This window comes from Odontesthes bonariensis, chromosome 4, assembly GCF_027942865.1.
Source record: "Odontesthes bonariensis isolate fOdoBon6 chromosome 4, fOdoBon6.hap1, whole genome shotgun sequence".
NCBI classification, from domain to species: Eukaryota; Metazoa; Chordata; class Actinopteri; order Atheriniformes; family Atherinopsidae; genus Odontesthes; species Odontesthes bonariensis.
In genome coordinates this window covers 4,532,583-4,560,024 of record NC_134509.1, presented here as the reverse complement: position 1 = coordinate 4,560,024, position 27,442 = coordinate 4,532,583, and the positions used below count along the sequence as shown (strand labels likewise).

At 38.8% G+C, this 27,442-nt stretch overlaps 2 protein-coding genes and 1 non-coding gene across 5 annotated transcripts in view; 2 read left to right on the top strand and 1 right to left on the bottom strand.

The window, feature by feature from the left end:
* Positions 1 to 3,091: 3,091 nt before the first annotated feature.
* trnar-ccu (transfer RNA arginine (anticodon CCU)) lies at positions 3,092 to 3,164 on the bottom strand. Its single transcript has one exon. It is a non-coding gene; the product is annotated as a tRNA-Arg (tRNA).
* Positions 3,165 to 3,499: 335 nt separating this feature from the next.
* On the top strand, positions 3,500 to 17,332 carry ift56 (intraflagellar transport 56). Its single transcript, XM_075464337.1, has 18 exons — positions 3,500 to 3,788; positions 3,968 to 4,111; positions 4,869 to 4,961; positions 5,074 to 5,188; positions 6,040 to 6,089; positions 6,291 to 6,436; positions 8,241 to 8,412; positions 8,731 to 8,805; positions 8,883 to 8,985; positions 11,089 to 11,144; positions 12,181 to 12,234; positions 12,332 to 12,395; positions 12,482 to 12,570; positions 12,756 to 12,839; positions 12,926 to 12,995; positions 15,746 to 15,852; positions 16,559 to 16,692; positions 16,848 to 17,332. Exons 1-18 carry the CDS (start codon positions 3,786 to 3,788, stop codon positions 16,960 to 16,962), a joined length of 1,674 nt encoding a protein of 557 aa, XP_075320452.1. The 5' UTR covers positions 3,500 to 3,785; the 3' UTR covers positions 16,963 to 17,332.
* Positions 17,333 to 24,304: 6,972 nt separating this feature from the next.
* ubn2a (ubinuclein 2a) overlaps positions 24,305 to 27,442 on the top strand; it is a 28,161-nt gene continuing 25,023 nt past the window's right edge. For all 3 annotated transcript variants that reach the window (XM_075462566.1, XM_075462565.1, XM_075462564.1), the window contains exon 1: positions 24,305 to 24,896. In XM_075462566.1, coding sequence (XP_075318681.1) covers positions 24,594 to 24,896 — 303 coding nt within the window. In that variant the 5' untranslated portion in view covers positions 24,305 to 24,593. The remainder of the gene's footprint in view (positions 24,897 to 27,442) is intronic.

Genomic DNA, 27,442 nt, shown 5'->3' with positions numbered 1-27,442 from the left:
AACTGATGGAGAGTTGGAGCAGGGACCCCCCTACTATTTATATGGCATACAATTGTGTTTTATATTTAACGGGGCCTAGTGCCGTGTATAAACATAACTACTCTGTTATTGTACATTCAATACTAAGCTATTTGAATAATACACAGGTTAATATATTCATGTTTTTATTTTAAACATGTGCAAGGTACAGGGTGGCCGTGCCACTGCCATCTATAAACAAACATCTTGCATACAACACTGAGCTATTCAAATAATCCACAGATTTTAACTTTAAACATGCATGTAAATGGGACAATGAATCCTCAAACCATCTGTGGATGGACCACGTTTGCACACAATTTGTGAGAAAAAACTGTTTGAAAAAATTGAGACAGAGAAACTATACTGACATATGTGACAGGGAAGCTGTGAGGTCTGTCTGGCTGGAGACAAGAGAGGAAAATGTTGAGTGTTTCCCTGAGCTGTACCTACTGAAAAACATGTTCAGTTCGTTTGCTTTGTCTAGGCTTCTACCAGTATCCTTCACTTTGAAGCTTGTGGTCTTTTTTTCTTGTTGAGCTGGAGTTTGCTTTCTCGCTTTTTCATGTTGCTCTCCTAGCTCTTTCTTAGATTAGCCTTCAGCTCTCTCTGCTTGCTCATCTACCCTTGAAGGCTCCTTTTTTTTTTTTTTTTTATCTTCAAGAAGCTCCTTTTAGGTCACGAAGGCTTGATATTGGACCCTCATTTTCTGGGGATGCTGTTCCAAAACAAGAATTGTTTTGCACTGTCATCAGTCATGGCATTGCTGTCATTTCTATTTGATTGACAGAGTTGGTCCCACTCTGTGGCCTCAAAGCACTACTGCAGAGTTTCTTCAGCTTCCTGTGACCATCTTCTCACGTTTCCATTGATCACAGGTTACCGCTGAGCCATTGGTGTGATGGTGATGGTGAGCAGAAATCATATTATGGTTTCTTTGCCTGGTGTAAGAAGGGTAGAGGAGTTATGTGCATCTCAAACATTTATGCAGAATAAATCCAATACTCTATTCATCATATTATTTGGCAGGAGTCTCACAGTTCCCACGACAATCATAAAAATATTTAAATTTTCCCTTCCTTGCTCTCAGTTTTGTTAATGCCCTACATCAGTGACATCTCCTTTTCAACTCATGAGTGATTTGGGGTTTCAATCCAGGTGGTAATTGGACTCTAAAAAGGGACATCGGCAACTCTTGCATGTAAACAGCTCTACTACTGGCAGAGTATCCAAACTAAGAAAATGCTCCCAGAATTAGGAGCAGACATTCTTTCTGCAGCTCAGCATTCTCATTTGAGTGGAGAAAAAAAACAAAAAAACATTAAACTGTCTGAATTAAAAATTTTATTTGAAAACAAAATCTCCCACATGTATGGTTCCATTTTCAGTCTAAGAATTTAGACACTTTTAATCAAATGTTTGTTTGCTTTTGTGTTTGTTATGTTTATTCTTGTAATTGCAGATGCTGTTTTATAATAAAAGGAATGTTCTCATAGATTGTCTCAGTGCTGAAGTGAGATATAAACGGCTGCATTGCACTGAATTAAGATCAGATTTATTGGTCATGCATACACACGAAATTTGTCCTCCGCTTTCAATCTTTTTGAGTGGCGAGAGTGGGAATCGAACCAGCCAACTTTTCGGTCATTGGACGACCAACTCTGCCACGAATATTGGCAGCATATGTGTTAAAGTTACATAGCTAATTTTTTGCCATAACAATGAGGGTTATTTCAAGAATGCGCTTTGATGGCGACATTAAGCAAACTTTAACACTAACTCATTACACCCCCAAGTAAAACTAAATGCTGTAAGCACAATTATTTCTTGTCCTATTTCTTCTAAACAGTCAGCAGCAAGGTTTTGTGTTGAATCCACCTATCCCTGAGATATGCAAATGCAATTTGTTTTTTAAATTAAATCCTCATTCAGAGCTTGGTCCATATTTGCAAGTCACAAGAGTAAGTCCACCAACGAGCAACGTATTTCCATGATTCATTATGCCAGTAACAATGCAATGGATGACATTGGTATACAGCTTTCCTGTGGTAGTTTTTTTTTTCAGCACTGCTGAAATGCATGTCCAGATTCAAAGACTTTCAGGCATGTCACCGATAAGAGCTTGAGGTTAGTTTCACTGTCATCGTTATGCTATATGTGTAATGACAATAAAATTGAATCTCATCTCATCTCATCTCATATTATCATTTTTTGAGGGCCTCTTGCAGACATCTTTTTTTGGAACTTTTTTGCTAGTTCACTCATTTGCAGCTTATCTAGGAGAGCTTGCCCATAGTTCATAGGAAAATTGTTCTTCTGCTTGAAATTGCTAGGGAAATATGGAACTTTGCTTAGTTGTCTGTCATGTGTAGACACAACAAAGAGTTAGGTACGTTTATTTAAAAAAAATAAAAATAAATAAATACTGTAGATTTGTACATAGCGAATGTTTATTCACTATTTTTATTTATTTTATTTTATTTTATATTTATTTTATTCTATTCTATTTGCTTGTTTTTACTAACTTTAATTGTTTTCATATCTTTACTGTATGCTGCTGCAACAAAACAATTTCCCAAATTGGGATTAATAAAGTATCTATCTATCTATCTATCTATCTATCTATCTATCTATCTATCTATCTATCTATCTATCTATCTATGTTGTCTGATTCATAGGTCAAATGGAGTTTAACTGACTTAACAACAACAGAAAAGGGACATTCCAGATGAACAACAACAGATGACATAGTGAAAGGTGTCATTGTTATTTAGCAAACCTAAAATGCAGGAACATCATGGACAAACTAAGCACACCATATGACTCAGAAACCACCCGCAGCAGCAACAACTTAATGTAACTATATGAAGAGATCTGTCTTTCACATCATTTAGTTACTTTCAAGGACTTTTACATAACCCAATAATAAGAGTAAATAGAAATGACATGACATTAGTAATGGTATATCTTTAAATACGTTGGACTGATATAACTTGAACTTAATTTTAAATGGAACATGGATACAGTTTATGGAACTTCCAGATTTGACCAATTCATCGTCTTGAAAACTGAACACCCCAGATGGGACTCGAACCCACAATCCCTGGCTTAGGAGGCCAGTGCCTTATCCATTAGGCCACTGGGGCATGCGCAAAGATAAACGCACAGTCGCTGTCACAAAACAGCCATTGCTCCATTTGGTTGCTACGCAACGACTAGAAAACCTCGAGTTAAACACAACTGAGATGAACTGTTTCCTGTTAAGTGCGATGCTCAGTTAACCTACGAAATAAATGTCTTTCGACGTTCGTACCGTACAGTGGCTACGGTATTTGGCCTTCATTTCCATACATATTTCAAATTTGTCCAGCTGAGAAAAGCGTTAAGTGTCGCGTTTGTTAAAAAAAAAAAGAAAAATTAACAGACGATGAGCAGTCGTGCCTTTAATCTGAAAATCCAATAGCGGAAGTATTAAGTCACAGTGGAGTAGGCAAACTATCAGCTAGCTAACGATGCCAAGAGCTTTACCCATGGTGTAGAGAAACAGACTACTTTTTTCCAAATGTTGTCAAAGTTTTTTTAAGATAATTTAATTTACACCGATACTAACATCAGATATTGGCTGTAAATGAGCGATGAAAGTAAAGATAGATTATTAAAGCCTGCTCGGAGTCCAAGGTAGCTAATAGCTGTGTTTTCACAGTTACCCTGGTTATTGACAAGCAGGTCTTGACAAACACTAACCTCTTCGAGGGACACTCGTCGAAATGGTAAGGAAGTTATGTGTGAATGCAATTAAATAGGTTTAACTCTATCAGTTTTGTTGTTGTTGTTGTTTTTTTTGGGGGGGGGGGCATTAAAGCTTAACGGTTGGAATAAGCCCATTGGAATCTACAGGGCAGAACGGTTATGCTTTAATCAGAGAAAATCTCATTATGTACCTTGATAGATCCTCTCACGCGTGAAACCAGCAGTTGGAGGAGAGACACCAGTGAGCATCAGTGAAAAAAAGAAGAAAAACAAAACAAAAGTTCCCAGTTTAGAGGAATACCTGCAGCAGAGGGACTACCTTGGAGCCTTGACTTTACTAGAGGTATCTAATCTTTCCCCAATTTAAAGGAAAATATGAACACGGTCCGCTTAAAGAGTCAGCAAAACGTAGTAAGTAAGGGGACATTTCTTTTTCTTTTTTTAAATATCTTTATTGAGTTTTATTACTTTACAGAACATTTTAAATGTGACTACAACACGTCACAGAACCAGTATCACTCACACACACATAGGCACGCACACACATACCTAAACTTGCACAATCCTAATATCAATAACTCAAAGTACAACATTTTGAACTGAAATACAGATACATTTCAATGTATTAACAATCTCCCTTAAAATAAATAAGTAAACAAACAAACATAAATAAATAAACACATTACATTCCAGATTCTAAAATGCACATGTATGGTTCCCAAAGATGAACAAACTCTTTCAGTTTTCCTTTAGCAATACATGTTAGTCTTTCTAGACCAATGCACTCTGAAAGTTCTTTTATCCACTGTTTCATGGAAGGAGCCTCTGTATTCCTCCAGTGAAGTACAATCACTCTCCTAGCTTGTAGAAGCCCAAAGTCCGGTAATTTAGTCTGTTTCTTTGTTTGTATGTTTGAAGTTCAGTGGATAGATTCCAAGTACACACAGTTTAGCATTTAAAGGGATGTTGATAGGAAAGACTGCTGACAGACAATTGACAATATCTTTCCAGAACTTTTGAATAAGGGGACATTTCTTACTTAATAGAACAGGTTTAAAAAATGTTTCTGTTTATGTGATGTGTTACTGTGTCATCCTCAGTTTCAGAGAAGTGTCGGGGAGAAAGAGGAACATGCAGACCTCTGGATTGGCTACTGCGCCTTTCACTTGGGTGATTACAAGAGAGCTATGGAGGTAATGCCTCGTAAACACGTGTGTGTCAGTATGACTGTGTTATATAGCTGGGTTTACAGAATTAAACAGTTTACAGAGTACCCTAAAACATTTGGTGAACAAATTCCGACAGGAGTACAAATCCCTGACCGCAAAAGCTGACTGTCCTGATGAGGTGTGGGTCTTCCTGGCCTGTGCCCTATTTTTCCTCGGGCTCTATAAAGAAGCTGAGGCGGCTGCATCAAAGGGTAGGGTCTCCAGCTGAGATTTATGATGTGTGTATGTGCAGTGTTGTATAAAGTACTGAAATCTCACACTCAAGTAAAAGTATAGGCACCCCTCCAAAATATGACTTTGGTAAAAGTCCAAGTCACTGACTGAAATGTTACTTGAGTTAAAGCCCTAAAGTATCCGAAACGTCTTGTACTTAAGTATGAGAATTACTGTAAAAATAGATGTACTTAAGTAATGTAATGAAAAGTATAAGTAAAAAGTAAACAAGGATGCAGTTTGAATGACATTTTTTATATTTTGGTAAACTTTGAAGGTCAAATACACTTAAAATCTACACACAACCAAGTGCAGGCAAAATTTAGACCAGGTTTAGACAGAAAATACAAACTTTGTGAACCTTTAAGTTTTTCTTCTTCAAGTAAGGTCAGTGCTGAAAATGAGGCGTACATTACACCATTAAGAAAAAATGAAACAAAAGAGGATGCTACTGTTATTGGCATCATTATAAACAAAATTTAAAGAAAAAAATAGGAGAAAACTGAAGCTTATCTGGCATCTGAAGTACGGAAATATAGTGAAGTAAAAGTGAAAGTTTTAAAAATTTTAAACTCGAGGAAAGTACAAAGTATTCCAAAATATACTTAAGTACAGTAGTGAAGTATTTTTACTTCGTTACTATACAACACTGTGTATGTGTATGGGAAACCCCTGTTTAAACTATCCTCACCTGGAATGGGGTTTCTGTATTGCACAGCAGTATTCTATGATTCATAGATATTGTGCATGATGCTGACTGAGAGATTCTTGCATTTATTTTCATGAAGGGTGGTATTTCACTAAATATGGTATCTCTTGATCTTCGTAGGTCCGATGTCCGCTCTCCAGAACCGACTGTTATTCCATTTGGCTCACAAGGTTTGACAATTATGACGATGTTATTAAACTGCCATGTATTTTCCTCACTTTATCAGTGAGAATTCAACGCTTTTGTGTAAACCACCTCCAGTTTGCTCTCTACGAATATAGTTAATGTCTTTTTACTCTATCTTTGTTATCCCGACTTCACCCCTGACCATTACCTTACCTCACTGCCGATGTCTTGACACTGTGTCTCAGTTCAACGATGAGAAGAAACTCATGGGTTTCCACCAGAACCTAGAGGATGTGACAGAGGACCAGTTGAGCCTGGCATCCATTCACTACATGCGTTCGCACTACCAGGAGGCTATAGAAATCTATAAACGCCTTCTGCTGGAGCACAGGTCTGTGCTTTTGTTTTTTACTCTCTAAAATTTGTCTCACAGTCCCCTACTCTTGTTCAACGTTAGAGCCACCTTGACAGGTGAGAGTTTTTAATGGAAGAGGATTAGATTTTATGTGCTTCACACCTTATGAAACTGCAGTGGTAATACAAGTGTCACCAGCAGACCTGGAGAGCTGGCTTCTTCTAACAATGAAACACTGTAACTGTAGTAACCAGGTCAGAGATCTGTTTATGGTTTCGTGGCATCTGTGGACAAACAATTCTTAGTATTTTTTTTAAAAATTGTATATTTCTACATGGAACAATCACTGAACACCAGTCAAATTGATTGACAAAGGAAAAAAAACGTTGTAATATAAGCTTCAACGTAATAAGTGTCACTGATGTCTTAGTGACATCTGACTGGATTCAAACTAGAGTGTTATTATCAACAATAACAAATAAACAAAACTGGTCGTGTCATTTCGTAGATAATATCAGCCATTCAAGTAGAAATTGAGTTTGAGTTTTTTTTGCATTTGAGCGCCCCCTACTGCTGAGAGATGTAACACATCATTAAAAGAAAAAGATTTGTCTGAAATCACCAGAAATGTCAAGAAACAGCGAAGGATAATGTCACAGGAGCTTATAAGAATAAGAAAGGCTGTGTTTTTATCTCCTGTGGTATTGATGAGGGGGCAAACACACTCACAAGAACTGATAACCCACACTTGAATGCATATTTATTTATATATAAAGTAATATCTCTATGCACCTACCCCCCACCACCCCTTTTGTACTATATTTTATTCTTTTATGTCTAAGATTGTTATATTTTATATTTTTTTATATGCTCATGTCTGCACTGAGAGAGGAGATGCTTTTTTTGTTTTTGAATTGGCTCTAAATGAACGAATTGGATTATTTTATGAATAATTATGATTACAATTAATTGAATTCCAATTGGCTTGAATTGGACTTTATTATCTAAGTGCCTTGAGATGACATTTGTTGTATTTGGCGCTATATAAATAAAAATGAATTGAATTGAAATTGAATTGAAATTTTAATCTCATTATACTTGTATAGTGACAATAAAAGGCATTCTATTCTATTCTAAAAAACAAACAGAAAAATTCAAATGTTTTTCTGTGACATGGTTTGCTCTTTCTGATTTACAGTTTTGAAGTGTTTGAATGTGTGTTATCAATACATGTGCAATGAAATTCACATTGTATATATTGTAATTTTCCAAGACTTAGCCAAAACTGACCAAACCTTTATGTGTGAGAAGAACTTATTTGCATGTCAGTCTAAAACAGGTCTGACGTGGTTACCTGTCAAGCTTAATAGGGAATACTTGCCAATCGCAACAAGTGACATGATAACTTGGCATTCATCTTGCATCCTGTTTTTTCTTTTTGCTCTTTCCAGCAAGTAAAGTTCAGTCTGACATTTGCTTTTATTCTGTCTTCCTCTTTTTCTTTTCCTTGCATTGTCTTAGAACCCTTCACCCCATCTGCCATAGTGTGTGTGCGTTTTGGAGAAAGTGTTGCTGTAGTTTTGCAATTTGGTACTGTCGGATGTACATGTTTTTAACTTCTCTAGCACTGCTTTAATTCAGTTCTATTCAGTTTATTTGAATTGTGACAGTTCACATAGATAGATGGTCATCTCAGGGCAATTTCCAAGGAAATTAATTTCAAATGAATAACAATAAAATGTATTAACATGTTGGACATGTGTTATACATGTTTAAATGTAAGAACAAGCAGTTAACCTGGGGGCCAGTTTCACATTCTCATTGCATCTCATCTTTTCAGAGATTTCTTGGCTCTGAAAGTGTACGTGGCTCTGTGTTACTACAAACTGGACTACTATGATGTTTCCCAGGAGGTGTTGGCTGTATACCTTCAGAGCATCCCTGACTCAACTATTGCTCTCAACCTAAAGGCGTGTAATCACTTCAGGCTTTACAACGGGAAGGCTGCAGAGGTACCCATTGTTTCACTGCTTAGACTGTGTCCTGGGTGTTGTCTTGGGGGTATTTACATATTTGTGCATCTTTCGTACAAATTTATAAACAAAAATGAGCAAGGAGGAGGGGAGGATAACAAACCAGTGCAGAATATTCATGTATATATTTACATCTGCGGTCATAGGTGTAATATATATATATATATATATATATATATATATATATATATATATATATGTGTGTGTGTGTGTGTATATATGTGTATATAGATATATAAGAATTACATATGCACTGATGATAGGTTTGATTTGTGTGTGCCCTCTCCGTGTTCTTAGGCTGAATTGAAGAACCTAATCGACATCTCCTCCTGCTCCTTTGAGTTTGCAAAGGAGCTTATCCGACATAACCTGGTAAGCTCCTCACAATCTCCAGCTGTAAGTGTATAAGCATGGTAGTCTTGCTCACTCTGAATCCCCGTGCACTGCAGGTGGTATTTCGTGGTGGGGAGGGAGCATTGCAGGTACTGCCTCCTCTGATCGATGTGATCCCCGAGGCCAGACTCAACCTGGTCATCTACTATCTAAGACAAGGTGTGTAGTCGCAGCATTGTAGGTTATAGAACATGCAAAGTGGAATATGGAGAGGATACAAAGCCTAGAGAAAGTCCTCAGGCTCCAGTTAAAATCGCAAGGTTTTTGTGATGTAAAGAAAATTCAGCTAAGATAAATGATCTTAGCATTCTTTCCACATCATTTGAAAATCACTTAAAAAAACAAAAAAAATAAAAACAAAAACACATCAAGACAGTTAAAGCTGCCGTCGGCAGGTTTTCAAAATTCCGAGTCTAAAGTCAGAAAATTCGAACTGATGCAACTTTCAGGTCCCTCCCCCAACCTCTACCAAGCTCCAAACCGCCCCCCCCAAACCCCTCCCCTTTGTGGACGAGGTTGTGCACGTGAGTTCACACCAGTCTGCGCGCACACAAGCTGGGGGTTTTGGATGTGTAGGCAGTAGTTGGCAAAGGTGGAATGGGAAGATTTGGGTTTTTCGGCTGCTGCGCCATTTTCGCTAAGAAGCCGTTATCAGTCTGGTCTCTGACCGGGAGAACTTTCGTGCGCGTGAATGGGAGCGTGTGCACAAGCTGTGATTGACAGGTAGCGATTCCTCCCCCCTAACGTGATTGGTTAAAAACAGCCGGGAGCGCTCGGTTTTTGCAAGCATGATTACAGGCTTCAGAGGGAGCTACAGATTTCGTTATTTTTCCTAAACAGGCTATTTAAGATTCTACTTCCAGAATCCCATGACAGTTCAAGCTAATATGACTAAAAAAAAGTTGCCGACGGGACCTTTAAAGGGAAAAAAATCCACACACACTATGTGGATGTTGCTCTCGTTCAGAATGAATCAATCAAACTAAAATTTATGTTGAATTGTTTTGAAAATGTGCTGTAGCCTCATGAGGCCACGGTCCAATCTTCTGGATGTAATTTTGAAGAAATATGTTTGATACAAAAGCAGCACAGCTCATCACCAAAGTAGCTCCATAATACTGATGTTGGTGGCAGCTTCATGCTTAGTGGCTGCTTTTTCTTCAGCTGGAACTGAAGCCTTGGTTTAGGTGGGCGTGATTGTAATTAGCACCAAATATTGTTGTCATTTCACGTTGACATTAGGAAAGCATACATCCCAAAAAATGGCTTCACCTAAATAGCTTTAACAGGCTGGAGCTCAGGCCAGCATCCAGTTGCAAATCTATGGGGTGACCCAAAGAGGGCTGTGCACGTTTGACTTTGTTATGGAGAGCCGTGATTCCGTCACCTTCACTGGGAAACCGTCTACACAGATATGTGCATTGATATGAATGAGTGATTGGCTGTGAGCAGTTAAACTTAGTGAGTACTCAAATTCCTTTTTTTTCTGTCTCTTTATAGAATATAAATACCTGAATACCTGAACAAAGTGAAAGGTGATGGTATTTGTTTGCAGAGGGGGGCTGGCCATCAAGCCTATGCAAGCAAAAGAGAGAACTTAAAGTAGTAGAGAAGGGTGTCATATTGTTTGGAATAATGTTCCAAAGTATGTGTTATTGAATTATTTATGGGAATGTGTATATGTGGATAGTTATTCTTCATTTTCTGTTTAGTAGGATGTTGGTTTTGTGTAAATATTTTGGGATTCTTTTGTAATCTAGTCTGTTGCTGCTGGTGCATGGGAAACCTCCAAAAATCTCATGCCTTTCTATCAAAAGTATGGAGTAATCAACGGCTGATTGATAATAATTTTATAGTGAAGAATGGGGAAAATGCTGCCAAATTAAGACCTCTTACACAAAAAGCCTGAGCGCTGTAGCAAATGTAAAAGATATTTGTTGGTGTCGACACTATTACAAAAAGATGTTTGTAAGTTTTTGTTGATGAATTTATTCCCCAAACAATTTCTGATTTTGTTTAATCATTTTTATGAGGTTGCAGTCTAACAAATGACACGGAGGGGTGGGGGTTAGGTGGTACCATTTCAAAAGGGCTCACCTATACTAATCAAACTTTTAAGTGATTTAATACTTTCAACATTGATTGAATACTCACAATACTTTTGCAGAATCCAAGTTCACATGTTACTGTTATCATAACATGTCAAGTATCCGAGGAAACAAACTAGTTCAGGGACTGAAATGCGTTATTTTACATTTTCAGATGACATCCAGGAAGCTTACAACCTCATCCAAGACTTGGTTCCCACCACACCTCAGGTAACAATAACTTTAAATGTGATGTTTCCCTAGTATTCACAAAGATGGTGTCCCTATGGGTCCATATTCTCATATTCTCTTTGAGTCACTTTAATGAAGAAGTAATACTTGTTTTTCTGTAAAGGAATATTAATATATTTATAAGGTAATATGTAATATAATAAGACTGGCTTTAGCTAGTTATTAGTTTTTTCTCTTTAACAAAAAAAGAATATCTCAAAAGTACACCACGAAAGATCATATAAAGTCTGTAACTAGGGCTGAGCAACGATTAAAATGTTTAATCTAATTAATCACATGATTTCCCTGATTAATCACGATTAATCGCATTTGTACGCAAAATCCAAAAACGAATCCAAAAGTAGCGTATAGCTTTTAGCATTTAGCTTTATTTTAAATGTGCTGCCATATGAATGAAAGTGCCATAACATTTGTTGTGCAAACACACTTTTAACATCAGCATCTTTCTGTAGTTTTTATGTAGAAGCCTCGCTCCACTGTCTGTTTCCTTGAATGACTTGCTGCTATCAGTTGTGTGTTTTGCCTTTAAGTGATATTTTAGACTGGAACTACTACGCTGAGAAGACAATTCAACTTGGCAGTGTTTACAGATGACTTTGGTTCTGTCGACTCCGCCGTCTGGAAGAACTTTAAAATGAAAATGGCCTGTGCTGCGTGTTGTTCCCCCTCTCTCTGCCCTCTGCTTCCTGTCTCTCTGAACTTTCCTATCCATTAAAGGCACAAAAGCCCCCCAAAATGTTTGTATTTTAATTTTTTTTTTTAAATAAATAAAAAAAAATAAAAAAAAACAAAAAAAACATGCACGATAAAATATTTATCGGCGTTAAATAATTAATGCGTTAACGCGATAATAACGAGTAAACTTGCCCAACCCTATCTGTAACAAACCTCTTCTAGTCTCTTTCTACTTTCTCATTAATCAGTTCCTGAACCGGTTTGACTTTTTCTCGTTTGGGATATCTCCTTCTTCAAAAGTACTCTAATATTTCTCTTGAATCGTTTATGATTTTCACAGGAGTATATTTTGAAAGGAGTGGTAAATGCAGCGCTTGGACAAGAAATTGGATCAGTGAGTATTTCTATTAAACTTAAAGGAAGGAAATGCAAACAAATATGTGCTGTCTTTCTGTTTAAAACAAATCTTTCACTGAACTTCTGTCTCTTAGAGGGATCACTTAAAAATTGCTCAGCAGTTCTTTCAGTTGGTCGGAGGCTCAGCTAGTGAATGTGGTAAGCCTAATAGAAATGTTGTCAGTATTATTCTTTAAAGCAACGGTGTGCGAGCATTCCTTTAAGAAGTTTTTTTTTCCTTTTAGATACTATTCCCGGCAGACAGTGCATGGCGTCCTGCTTCTTCCTATTGAGACAATTTGAAGATGTTCTCATATATCTCAACTCCGTCAAGGTGAGTGTCGCTCTGTACAAATCACTGATGGTGTCTCAATGAGAAATCTGTCTTACTGTTGTAATGTCACTTGATGCTTTAAAAACTGTAGATTTAATTTACAACCAGCAAAAAAAAAAAAAATCACACTCTGTATGCACTTTGTACCTATTTTTGTTTGCAGAAGTTATGATTTTCTTTTTCAGGGTTACTTCTATAACGATGACACATTCAACTTCGACTACGCTCAGGCTAAAGCAGCGCTTGGCAACTACAAAGAAGCGGAAGAGGTATTTAAGTCGAGCAAACAACCTCTCACAGAATTTGATCACTCTGCTGAATGTTTTTGTACTAATTTCTTCTCTTTCTGTCTAAGCTATTTCTGCTCATCCAGAGTGAAAAGATCAAGAATGACTATGTTTACCTCAGCTGGCTGGCACGATGCTGTATGTATAAAAAAATCTTACTAATGACAGTATATTAGATTTAAGAAATACTTTTGTAAGACCAAGTAAATGTTTTCATGTAATACTGTTTGCACATACGGTTTCAGAAAAAGAAATACAGACAAATTATATAACTACAGCAATCACCAAATATTAATGCAAGCTCATTAGATATTGAACAATTGATAATGAATACATTTATAGTAATATACACTATATTGCCAAAAGTATTTGCTCGTCTGCCTTTACACGCATATGAACTTTAGTAACATCCCATTCTTAATCCAGAGGGTTCAATATGACGTCGGCCCACCCTTTGCAGCTATAACAGCTTCAACTCTTTTTGGCAAGCTCTCCACAAGGTTTAGGAGTGTGTTTATTGGAGTTTTTGACCATTCTTCCAGAAGCACATTTGTAAGGTCAGACACTGATGTTGGACGAGAAGGCCTGGCTCGCAGTCTCTGCTCTAATTCATCCCAAAGATGGGGTTTGAGGTTCTCAAAGATGTTCTATCGGGTTGAGGTCAGGACTCTGTGCAGGGCCAGTCAAGTTCCTCCACACCAAACTCGCTCATCCAGGTCGTTATTGACCTTGCTTTGTGCACTGGTGCGCATACATGTTGGAACAGGAAGGGGTCATCACCAAACTGTTTCCCCAAACTGTTTCCACAAAGTTGGGAGCATAAAATTTTCCAAAATCTCTTGGGCTGTGTTCGAAACCGCCTACTTCTCCTACTACTCCCACTACTCCTACTAACTTTAACTTTTTTTAAGTTCCCGGATGCATACTAGATTCTCTGAAATGTTGGGTATGCATCATGAGGTTACTACTCATACTCAAACTACCCAAGATGCAACGTAACGTGATGTCGCCGATCGTCATTTCCTGTCAAAACGGCAGTTTCAAGCTAGCTACAACGAGGGTAGGTTCACTTCCTGTTTTCAAAACAAAAGCACCAATTGTATGGTAATGGCTTTCCCTATGATAAAAGGCAACGGGTATTTTATTTTGGTGAAAATAACCGGAAGTGCGTTGCTCACTGCGGCTAGCTTTAGTAGCGCCGAATTTGTGGGAACAAAATTGTAACTAGCCGGTATTTTGTCAGGTTTTCAATACGTTGGGGATCTAAACGACTACTTTCTCACCTGAAAATGTTTCAAATGTTGCTAAAGTTTACAAAGTTTAGAGCTTAAGCAAAATCAGCTTCAGGTCGGCTGATTTCGGCTCGGGCAGGAGCGAAATGCATTGTGGGTAAACGCTCTGCATACTGTCTGATCGAATGAGTATGCCGTTTGCAAGTATGTAGTATGTAGTTTCAAACACAGCCTTGGTCTGCTGAAGCATTCAGAGTTCCTTTCACTGGAACTAAGGGGCCGAGCCGAGCTCCTGAAAAACAACCCCACACCATAATCCCCCCTCCACCAAACTTTACACTTTGGCACAAAGCAGTCAGGCAAGCACCGTTCTCCTGGCAACCGCCAAACCCAGACTCATCCATCAGATCGCCAGATGGAGAGGCGTGATTGGTCACTCCAGAGAACACGGCTCCACTGCTCTAGAGTCCAGCGGCGGCGTGCTTTACACCGCTGCATCTGACGCTTTGCATTGCACTTGGTGATGTATGGCTTGGATGCAGCTGCTCGGCCTTGGAAACCCATTCCATGAAGCTCTCTACGCGCTGTTCTTGAGTTAATCAGAAGGCCACATGAAGTTTGGAGGTCTGTAACGATTGACTGCAGAAAGTTGGCGACCTCAGCGCACTACTGCACTTCAGCATCCGCTGACCCCGCTTTGTTATTTTACGTGGCCTACCACTTCGTGGAGTCCTATCATGGTACGACGCTGAGCTCCTGAGAGTGACCCATTCTTTCACAAATGTTTGTAGAAGTGGTCTGCAAGCCTAGGTGCTAGAATTTATACACCTGTGGCCATGAAAGTGATTGGAACACCTGAATTTAATTATTTGGATGGGTGAGAGAATACTTTTGGCAATATAGTGTATTAGAGTGTTAGTCGGAGCAGAATTTCAAACTAATGCAAAAACTTATTAATGCCGGTTTGTGAAAAATATCTGAGAAATCAGAGCTCACGGAGAAGCACTTTTTCTTCTCCACCTCTGGCTTAAACTTTGTCACAGAAGGATTAAAAGGTCTTAAACTAATCATTTTCTAAGCAGTCCTCTACACAGCACGCTTTTTGAGAATACCAACTCCAATTTCAGACCGTTGGTCAGAGTTTTGTTCAGTGTGATGAATGAAGGGGTGACGTCAACACACCAAACTGGTGTGGAATTGCAACAACAGAGAAAAAAAATATCCAGTTTTCAGCACTATATGCACAAACAGCTGAATGGCCCTTTAAGTTTGACATAGAGACAGTAGTCTCCTCCTGATGAGATCAATGCACTTTAAAAAATCAGATACCTTAACTCTGAGAAAACAGAACTGAAGGATTGTTTATGGTTGTTAACTTTGGCTCGAATCTGACTCTTAACATCACTGCCAGATTTCTAGCCTCAGGCCTGCAAAGAATTGAGGCCATTTTCTTTTTTTCACTCAGCTCGTGTTCTTTGACTCTTGCGGCTCAAAGAAATGGAAATCTGCATAGAAATATTTTCTATCTCTCGTTGCTTTCATTTACATCAATGAAAGCTGCCCATGGCCTTCAAAGTTTCCGTATTTCTAATCTGTAAAAGCTGAGACTGCCTGTGAACGGTGGCTTATTGAAGCCACTTATCTCCTTTTTGTCAGACATAATGAACCAGAAGGGTCAGCTTGCCTGGGAGCTCTATCTGAAGATGGGCACTTCCTCAGATTCCTTCAGTCTACTGCAGCTTATCGCAAATGACTGCTACAAGGTAACATCCTCCTCTGTCTTTTACTTATTTCACACCATATGTGACAAACCCTCTAATAGAAATACATGTGCAAATCAGAATTTTAGAATTTTTTCAAGATAGCTGCTTATTTTTTATTTGACATTTTTTCTTCTTCAGGTAGTTCATCCATTATCTTGTTTTACAAAAAAACAAGTAATATCTGGTTCCTACTTCTCAAATGTTATTAACATTGTTTCATAGTATTATCTAAGCCCAGTGACAGTTCCAGATGTCTTTTGTTTAACAAACACTAGAAAAAAAATTGGAAAGAAAAGCAACAAAATATTCAGTCTGTGATCATGTCATATTGTGAAAAGCAGAAAACATGCAGGCCAATAACGCTCGACACATAAACACACATTTTTTCTTCTAGACTAATGTTTTTTTTATTCCGTTTGTTGCTGTCAAAACCCTTTTTTATCATCTCAGTTCTGTTTGTATGTACATGATTACATGTGGCACACTTTCATTTTCTGCCTGTTGTTTGTTGGGATGTCATTCAGTCTTAATATTGAAACGTTTTCTGCCAAAATGCCTTCAGTTTCCACTCAATACTTTGAAAATGGGACCCAAAGTAGTGTTATTGACAACATACTGAGGTAGAGTCAGACGGGAATAAGCTGGAATAGCGGCTGAAATGCCAGTTTATTGCATACCAGCCCATGACGGCAGTATGTTGTTTCAGATGGGCCAGTTCTATTATTCAGCCAAAGCGTTTGATGCCCTGGAAAAACTGGACCCAGGCTCAAGTTACTGGGAGGGCAAAAGAGGGGCGTGTGTCGGCATCTTTCAGCTCATACTGGCAAACAAGGAGTCCAGGTGTGTTTTTCTCACCTTTCTTTGCAGCAGTTTACGACATGATTTCATTGTTTTCATTGTCTGTTCAGTCGGTGTGGTGTAATGCAAAATAAACACAACAAATGGTGCATTTTTTATATAATCTTGTTTCCTTACACACCCTGTTTGGGCTCTAGGGAGACACTTAAAGAGGTTTTGGCCCTTCTGAGAAATTCCGGAAACCCTCAGGTTGAATACATCATCCGAGCTCTGAGGAAATGGGCCAAAGACAACAGAGTCCTCCTCTCGTGACAGGGCTAGACTTGTGCTCACTGAGTCCCTTGCATGGATTGTGTGAGTGATATCAGCTGGAAATGTGTTTAAACCTCTGCCTTACTGTAGTCATTTGTTGTGAAAGCATTAGCTCTAATTGCATTAATATTTGTATTAAAATGTGACCTTATTTTTGAGTTGAGTTTTTCTTTTGAATATTTAGATCATTGCACTGTTTTTTTCCTCTCAAAATGTATCACGATAAGAGAACAGCAACAGAGCAATAAATTGTACTATCAAGAGGAAAAGTATAAAGTAGTAAAAGGAATCTTAGTCCATTTGTTTAATCCAATTGACATTTGACTACATATTCCGAACTTTTTAATATCTAGGATTCAAGATTTCAAAGGTTTATTGTCATGTGTGCAGTTAGAAACGTGTTTCCCTGTACAATGAAATTCTTTTCTTTGTTGCCCGCACTGGATGTCCAAACATATAATAATAAAAGATAAGATAAAGATAAAATAAGCATGTAACAACAATATTTTAACAGGATTCTTGAATAAAATAGAAATATAGAAATAAAAATATAGAAATCTAGCCTGAATCTATCAAATGACTTCTCAGATTGTTTTTTAAAAGATTTTCAACACGTGTCAATATTTAACCGTTCGCAGGACACTCACCTCTTTGTCCTCTCCAAGGTAGATATGTATGCACAATCCAAAGATGTGAAACGCCTCTTAAATAAGGAGAGGTCCACATTTATTTTAATAATTCTTTATTAAAAAATTTATTTAAAATGGTTTTGAAATGTGATCCCGGGTACCCGGGAAAAGTGAGAATACTAAGTATAATTAAATTAATCAGACTTTGGTTATTATTCAGTTGATTTTATTTAAATAGCGCCAATTTACCACAAAGGTCATCTCAAGGCAAATGCGCATTGTACATTGTAAGCCCATCCAGTTCATTCAATCATAGTCCACTGCAGTCATTACAATCCAATTCAGTCTTGTTCATTATAATGATACTCAGATAATGCTAATTGAAAAAAAAATAAAAATAAATTCTTAACCAAGAAAAACCACAGAACACATTGAATCTTCAATTCTAATTCAATCATCTGTATGGAAGTTTTTCTGTGCCATCAGAGTTTGAATATGAATTTCTAATATTGAATTTTTACAGCATCAAAATCAGAATTTGAATTTGAAAAAGCAACAGTGTAAAACAAAAAAAATCTATTTCTAAAAACAAAAATCAGTGTAAAAAAATTCAACATCTAAAGTCTGATTTTGATGCTGTAAAAATTCAATATTAGAAATTCGTATTCAAACTCTGATGGCACAGAAAATCTTCCATACATCTGTCTTGAATGTGGTGGTGGTGTGTGTGTGTGTGTGTGTGTGGGGGGGGGGGGGGGGTGTGACTGAACAAACAAACATGAAAAAATAGGCTGATGCAGATGCAGAGAGTATCTGCATCCTAGGGGGCCCTACCGACCAGTGTTCGTCACCAAAACATCTGACACGAACGAAAAATGTATGAAATAAAACCTCTTTTTATTCCAAACATGTTCCAAACATGAAAAACATTGTTATTTTTAAAATATACATGTAAAGAATAAATAAATAACTAAAAAAGACTCTTGATATTCGCCTGTTGCTATTTATCTACCGGGTGTAGCTGGCCATCCAATAATAATTGTGTTCATTTAAAGATTCTTTGTGACAAGTAAAGCTGTTCATGATATCGATTTCATAAGTATGGTTTTTATTTTCCACTAGCCTTGAATTTCCGCCGAACGTTGCCAACAATCGCAAACACTCTGAGGGGCTAGTTCTCCGCGAACATAGCCTACAGTGGAACTTCACGTGAGTTTGACGAAGTCAACAATGCAATTATGGAATTATAGAACGGCATGTTAACTAGACAATCTTTGACTAAATCATTTAAATTTAACTGTTCAAAGAAAACATGTTCACCACGAACGTTCGCCACTGTTTGAGACGGTTTATAAAGTAGCTAGACAATCTTTGATTGAATGCACCTCAGCTCTCGGGGGCCCCCTAGTGGCTCGGGGCTCCAAGCAGTTGCCTGTTGACAAGGTGCGCCTCTGCATGAGACGTCTCCCTGCAGGCACGGCTTGTAGCAACAAATTATGGGATGGTGACCCTGAACTATTCCTTAGATCCTGATTCCCAGTCCCATTCAGGCAGCTGGTTCCACAAGACAAGCCAAGATGCAGTGTTTTAATGCATTCATTCAGTAGGTGTAAAACATTTGGAAATAGAATGGCTACAGGCAACCTGCTTCAGAAGCTTTAAAGGGCATTTCTCTGAAAATCACAAAACATGTGAAAGGTTTTTCTACTCTGGATTGGATGCTTTTCTGCTGGACTGATTTCTACAGGTAATTCACACACTTTTTAACATCCATTATGAATCAATCAATCTTTATTTATATAGCGCATTTCATACCACAGGCAACTCAATGTGCTTTACATAAAGACATAAAAACTACAACACAGAAATACAGGTAAATAAAAACATTCATTTTAGCTAACAGTAAGATTGGTATTACTATAACAGAGCAAAAGTAAATTTAGCTAATAGTAAGATTAGTATAACTATAACAGGTAATTTGAGTAAACTAACAAAAGCTAACAAACATGGATAAACTTTCTTCTAAGAGGAGGCATTTAAAAATATAGCTAATAACAGAACGGTTGGTATAATGAATGATAACAGATCTTCAATATATGAATATGACTAAGTTTGCCTCCTAGTGAAGCATTAATAAGATCAGAAACATGGATAAGCTTTCCTCTAAGAGGGAGCATTTAAGAAGCCGTTCAATGGTCCATAAATTAAAGGAGACTTGGGTAAAAAAACTTTCATCTGAGAGGAAATATTAAGGTTTATACAGTGATAATAGGTCTTAATAAACCATTTGAATATAACTAAGTTTTCCTCTTAGTGAAGTGTTGATGAGATAAGGGTATATTCGTAACCATGCCAAATGAAAAATTGTTTGCAAGTAGGAGCAGCTGATTAAGCTTTTTCTAAAGCCCGAGTAATTTGTTGGAATGAGACCAAAGGCAGGACCAAAACGGAGAGCATGGAGGAGGAAGTTTCTTTCCTTGATTGTCACTGGGGATGAGAAATCTCTGGCTGATGAAAATGGGCGCACTAGGAGCCCTAATGAGCACAAAGCAGATATATTGGGAATGCAGTATTATTTGCTTCACAAAGACATGGCTGCATAAGCAAATTCCAGACTCCAACACATCTCTATATGGCTTCCAGAGTATATTGGCTGTGGAGAAAGCAGAAAGACTGAGAGGACGGCAGAGGGACTGCTGCACTTGTTAGCAACAGATGATGTAATCCTGTAACTGTCTCGTGAGTAGGAGCGTCCTTGCACTGTTGCTTAACTGTTGGCTGTGAGTTTCTGTTCATGTTGTCATCGGAGACAAACCGCCTGTGTTACCTGCAAAACGCTGCATGTGATGTCATCAACTTTATTATTGCCAAGCAGGGCCGCTGACAGGTTTGGCTGGGCCGGGGACAAAATTCTCTGAATGGGCCCCCCCCCCGGAGCAACCCACCCACACCCACCTCTACTTTTCCAGTCTCTCATTTATTGCGGATAAACCAAAAGGATTATTTACAACTTTGCCTGGATATGGATATGGACTGAGTGGAGTTATGGCTTTCAAAATCCTACCACAATAAAACTCACGCTATTTTATTCATTTAGAGCTCATAAACTGCACATTTCATCAACCATTTTTCACTTGACCAAGGGAATCATGTTAAGGGTACTTTTATTTATCGCCAGACCCGCGTGTATGTCCGCTGAACTTTCTGAGAATGTTCGGGGAACAAGGCAGAGCTCATTCATCTGGTGAGTGTCAAGTTAAATCAGTCTAAACGAAAGTTACAAGCTACCCCAAAACGTCACGTTTATAACCCATTTGTTACATTCAACTCTATCTAAATGGCAATTTCACACGTTGCCATGTCTATACTGGCTTATTTTAAACAAAATAAGGTTAAACCAGAGCCGCGTTACACTGGCTGTAATTCAGCTGACCGGGGATGATTCTCAAATCAATTCAGCCTGATGGGCGTGCGTGCCTGAAACATATTTGCGGACTAATGCGCATATTCCTTTTTTTTTTTTTTTTTTTTTTTTTTTGGCCCCCCCCCCCCCCCCCCATTCCTGGGCCCGGGACAAAATACCCGTTTGTCCCCCCCTATCGGCGGCCCTGTTGCCAAGTTACAGAAAAAAATGCTCCGGTGCATTCATTATGATCTCATGAAGATTTCAACCTCTTCTCTCTGCTTTCCGTCACTTTTGTTAACCGATTCTTCAATAATTTAGCCATTTTTCATCAAAATGTTTCACCAGTCGTCAAAAATCAAAGCATCACAGGCATTTAGTCCCAAGTCGAGCTTTAAAAGAACAAGATGTTTCAATTTCCACAGTGCAACTCTGTGATTATAATTCCTCCAATAGCTGGTAGGAGCTGCGTAAGAGCATGGCAGTGAAGTGTCTTTTGCATTTTCATTGGAAGCTCAAGAACAAGCCGGAGTAATCTCAAGTTAAATGAAGTCTTTATTTGTGGTAACAAATGGAGTAAATCAGCGCCGGACTCAGTATGACAGACCTCTCGCAGGAAATCCATCAGACAGAGCCTCGATTTCCGGTAACATTTTGTATTTATATGCCTGATTGTTTCACAAAGGTTGGACTCCTTGTCGACCAAATATGATTGGACATGAGTAGGTTCAACATGCTTCGTCATATTCTCTGAATAAGCCAAATAATGTGCGTGTGAACCTTGCACCTGCTTTCCCAGGCTAATTGTTTTGTCTCCCCATTCCTGGATCAGTTAAGGTCATGTCTCGTGTCCATCGTGGAAAGTCATCTCTCTTCTGTACTTCTTTCTAATCTGTTTTCCTGTCAGTGATTCAGAAATCGATCTAAGCAAAAGATTTTGAAGGATGTCTCAGTAATGTGAAACACTAATGTGTCTTTTCAGCATCTATGACATCACAGAGTGTGCCTTATTAATGCCATATTGTAAACTAGATCAGAAACATATTCACACACAGACATATTAACCTTGCAGCTCTGGTGGGAGGGAGGACAGGAGCTGATGATGTGCACATTGAGACTTGCGATAAGGGGGGGGGGCGGCAACATAAGAAGACACCCTGACCAAAAAATATCCACCGTTTGTAAGATGGTATATCCAAAATGTGAGTTCTCAGGTTTGTTCGGTCAGGATGACACGACCGTGGATATTCCCAGACGGCTCATGCCTCTGAAGTGATATTTTATTTTAAATCTGCAAAGCAATTTTTCAGCTGCAAATGTTCCAAAACTGCCAGGCATGAGTTGCCACATTATGCAAAGGGAGTTAAATGGATTGTGAATCGAGGTTCAAGATCAGTTTTGCCAGAAGGCTTTGTAACAGGTTCCTTCCACAGAAGAACACACAGTTAAATTCCACTTACAAATGTATTCACATAGTTTATTGTAACTTGAGGACTTTGTATGCAAATCAACTCGCAACCATGAGTAATCAAAATCAAATCATATTTATTTGTATAGCACATTTCATGTACAAACAATTTAAAGTGCTTTACATAAAATAAAAGCATTGCAGCAGGGAGTGGAAGAAGCATTAAAAACACATAAAAGAATATAAAGAGAAAGAAAAAAAATCATTTAAATGAATTTAAAAACAAGCAACAGTCCAGATAAGTTCAAAGATATCGTGCAGATTTCATGCATAGACACATGAGAACAGAAATGTTTTTAACCTGGATTTGAAAATGTCTCCATTTGGTGAAAGTTTAATCTCCACTGGCAGTTTGTTCCACTTGTTTGCAGCATAACAGCTAAATGCTGCTTCTCCATGTTTAGTCTGGACTCTGGACTGGACCAGCTGACCTGAGTCCTTGGATCTAAGAGCTCTGCTGGCTTTATATTCTCTGAACAGATCACAGATTGTAAACCATCAGCAGGCTTTTAAAATCTATTCTGTGACTGACTGGAAGCCAGAGTAAAGATTTTAAAGCTGCTGTGATGTGTTCAGATCTCTTAGTCCGGGTTAAAACTCCAGCAGCAGCGTTCTGGATGAGCTGCAGATGTTTAATGCTCTTTGTGGGAAGTCCAGTTAAAAGAGCGTTACAGTGATGGAGTCTGCTGGAGATGAATGCATGGATGAGTTTCTCCTGGTCTGTTTGGGAGAGGAAACCTTTAATTCTGTTGATGTTTCTGAAGAAGGACACATTTAGTACATTTGATGTGTGTATCTGTAAGTCTCTGTTTTGAAGTGAATAACTGAGGCAGCCAATCAACTTGCACGTTCTCTTGCCTTTAGAATGTGATGTTTGAACTGATGCAAAAATGCAACATTCAGCATTTTCCTGAATAGACGGAATGAAAAGCATCATGTGAACGCCGAGGGACTCAGACAATGGCGAAAAAGCTGCTACTCGATAGTCTGTACATACACACAGGAGTGAAGCAGTGGCATAAAGGGCCATTTTACTGCATTTTTGCATTTTGATCGCCCTAAACTCGGTCCTCTATGGAAACTACAATTGTTACACTGGATAGAATTATTCTAAAGAGGCTGTAGATTCAATAAAACTTTGTCTGGGATTTGTGAAACCTTTTTCTGATTTGTGAAAATGCAGAACAGGGCCATTTTACTGCTTTTTTTTTGTATTCTCGTCACCCTAAACTGGGTCCTGTATGGAAACTACAATAGTTAGACTGCTCAAATCTGGATGGAATTATTCTAAAGAGGCTGTAGATTCAATAAAACTTTGTCTGGGATTTGTGAAACCTTTTTCTGATTTGTGAAAATGCAGAACAGGGCCATTTTACTGCTTTTTTTTTGTATTCTCGTCACCCTAAACTGGGTCCTGTATGGAAACTACAATAGTTAGACTGCTCAAATCTGGATAGAATTATTCTGAAGAGGGTACAGAGTATTTAAAACACATTGTATGTTGGTGCACTATGAGGGTGGGCAAACCGTTAATATTATACATCCATGGGGCAAACGGGTTTACCTTTGGAAAATGTGGGGGGGATGAAATCATCTTGCTGTAAAAGTGGGGGTGCAACACCCATGCGTACACAGCATGTAGCCGACGTACCCCACAACCTGTCCTTCAGTCAGGCACTTTAAAAAAGGTCATAATAGTGCTGGTAGTGTTGTTATTATCGCCTGTTGTGGCAGGGGCGGGTTTAAGTGCGGGCCACGCGGTGATTGGACGCGCGGCCCTCCCCGGTGGCGCATGCTTCCGTTTTTTGTGCGTGCGCGCAGGCGCAGCGACCCCTCTCTTCTGATATTTTATTTACTCCCGAAACCCAAGATGGCTCCTATGAATGTCTCAGCCCCATAAGCGAATCGAGGATGCAAGTAGCTGCTGGAAAAACAACTTTCCCCCGACCGTCGCGTCCCCTGGAGGTGGCGGCTCTGACGTCCGTCTAGGCCCCCGGAGCAGCGCGTCGGAGCTGGGCGAAAAGCCTTCCTCAATCCATCAATTTGGAGTAGTTTCGCGAAGTAGCTCTTCCTCGCTGTCGCTTGTCTGTCCGGAGCGAGGGTTCAGGCAAAAGGCAGGCAGCTCATCCAAATGGCCGAACCGAGAAAAGTGCAGTTTGTCACCCTGTCGGCCTTCGCAGCTGGAGCCGCCGGAGAGTCCAGGAAGCGCCGGCTGGACGGCGAGGCCGACTTCAACTTCGGCAGAGCCGCGGAGGTCGAGGCAAACACCGGGGCAGAAGGTACTGCCAGCGACGGTCGTCTTGTCAAAACCGACGACAAGGACAAGATTACTGCCGAGAGGAGGGCGACCGTGCGGCTCAACCTGTGCCTGTCCGAGCCCAGCGACCGCTCCTCCGCCGAGTTTAATTACGGCGAACTCATCCAGAGCCTCACGGTAAGTCCAGCATTTAGCAGACCGTGGGAAACTGGAGCTGGAGTTGATTCTGCAGCTCTTGGAAGTGTTTTTTTTTTTTTTATGTAGACTTGTCATTGCTAAGTTGGAGGGGGAAGTGCACCTTGTCCTTATGTTGGAGCAGCGTGGCACAAAGTGACCATTCCTCCTGCGACTCAACACAAAAGACAACAGCAGTTTTTTGGCCACTCATCCAGCCTGACCCACTGTGTGCGTTTCCAACTCCAGCGGCGCACTAAAGCAGGGGTCTTCAACGTTTTTCAGGCCAGGGACCCCCCAACTGATGGAGAGTTGGAGCAGGGACCCCCCTACTATTTATACTTCTACTACCCCTACTATTTTTTCATACAATTGTGTTTTATATTTAACGGGGGCCTAGTGCCGTGTATAAACATAACTACTCTGTTATTGTACATTCAATACTAAGCTTTTCAAATAATACACAGGTTAATATATTCATGTTTTTATTTTAAACATGTGCAAGGTACAGGGTGGCCGTGCCACTGCCATTTATAAACAAACATCTTGCATACAACACTGAGCTATTCAAATAATCCACAGATTTTAACTTTAAACATGCATGTAGATGGGACAATGAATCCTCAAACCATCTGTGGATGGCACACGTTTGCACACAATTTGTGAGAAAAAGACTGTTTGAAAAAAAGAAATGTTAAAAATCGTCTAATCCACCAAAGATTTCGCGACCCCCCCTGCAGTATCCCCGCGGACCCCCTGGGGGTCGCGGACCCCCTGTTGAAGACCTCTGCTCTAACAGATTGTAATGCTTGATTGGAAGGGACCTCCTCCTCTTCTTTTTTTTTTTTTGCACATTTAACAGATGAGGCTTGTCTCGTGCCGCTGTACCTGTGTCATTTCCACTCAGACTTGCCCGGCAACAGCCTCAGCCACACAGCCACACAGCCATTACAGCACTTGGGAATGCCACATGCAGTTTGGCCCTCTGGCAGCGGGTGATAGAGAGATGAGAGAGCATTTGCGAATGGAAGTACCAGGATGTAGCCGAGGCAAATGTCAGGGAAGTGAGATCAAAGATAAGCTCGCCTCGATTTGACTATACATGCCCACCTGGATGATCAAATATTACCGTAACGTTGTTTTATAAGGCAAGGCAAGTTTATTTATAGAGCACAATTCATACACAAGGCAATTCAAAGTGCTTCACAGCTACATAAAATCACAAGAAGGCAATTAAAAAATAAATAAATAAATAAATTAATTAATTAATTAATAATAATAATACATTTTTTTTAAAAAAATTAAAAAACCCATTAAAAATAATCATTAATTAATTAAAAAGTGAAGAGTGCAGATATGCACAGCTAAATAGAACTGTTTTCAGCCTGGATTTAAACATTGTCAGAGTTGAGGCCTGTCTCACATTGTACAGCACAATTCAACTACAAGGCGATTCAAAAGTGCTTTACAGAGACATTAAAACAGTAGAAATAAAAAGCATGATTTAAATTTTAAACAAAAAAGGAAAGAAATAAGAACAATAGATAAAATCAGAGAAATAAAAAGCACGATTTAAATTTTAAACAAAAAAGAAATAAATAAGAAGAACAATAGAGAAAATCAGAGAAATAAAAAGCACGATTTAAATTTTAAACAAAAAAGAAAGAAATAAGAAGAACAATAGATAAAATCAGAGAAATAAAAAGCACGATTTAAATTTTAAACAAAAAAGAAAGAAATAAGAAAAATATAAAATCAGTAGTTAAAATGTGATTATGTTTGGAGCTTTATTCAGCTGAAAATAGGTGTGTCTTCAGCCTGGACTTAAACACACTGAGCGTTTCAGCTGATCTGAGGCTTTCTGGGAGTTTGTTCCAGACATGTGGAGCATAGAAGCTGAACGCAGCTTCTCCATGTCTGGTTCTGACTCTGGGAACTGATAGAAGACCGGATCCAGATGAGCTGAGGGGTCTGGAAGGTTCATACTGGGTCAGGAGGTCACTGATGTATTCTGGTCCTGGACCATTCAGAGCTTTATAGAGCAGCATCAGAACTTATAATAGTAAAAAAAAAAAAAAAAAAAAAGAGAAGTTTTCTTAATAACAGTGGCTTATTGGAGTCTGAAAAGTTATGGTGGGCGAAAAAATCGATTCATGGACATATCGCGATTTTTTTAAAATTTTTTATTTTTTATTTTTTATGGTATGATTTTAAAAATCGATTTCATTTTTTTCTCCCCCAAATCGATTATATTACATCATATCCGTGTCCAGAAAAACTTCATCAATTCATCACATTAAGTTATGTTAAAACTAGCCCACATTTGTGCTGTGTGGACATTTCAATTCATTTTGTAACTGTAAACTTTAAAAAATGCCTCTTTTTGTCTCAGTTGAAATAAATGTCAGCTGCTGGACTGACTGACACAGACTGATGTGCATCGTTTATGGGAACGACATTCATTCTCGAAGTGTATGATTCAACTTGTTTGTTTTTTTTTTAAGGAGGAAGAAAATTGCAATTACTGATTAAATCGAATCGCAAATACT

Coding starts and splice junctions, on each gene's coding strand:
- ift56 (XM_075464337.1), top strand. Junction 12,396..12,481: donor AGGCTCAGCTAGTGAATGTG/GTAAGCCTAATA, acceptor TTTTCCTTTTAG/ATACTATTCCCGGCAGACAG. Junction 15,853..16,558: donor TCGCAAATGACTGCTACAAG/GTAACATCCTCC, acceptor ATGTTGTTTCAG/ATGGGCCAGTTCTATTATTC.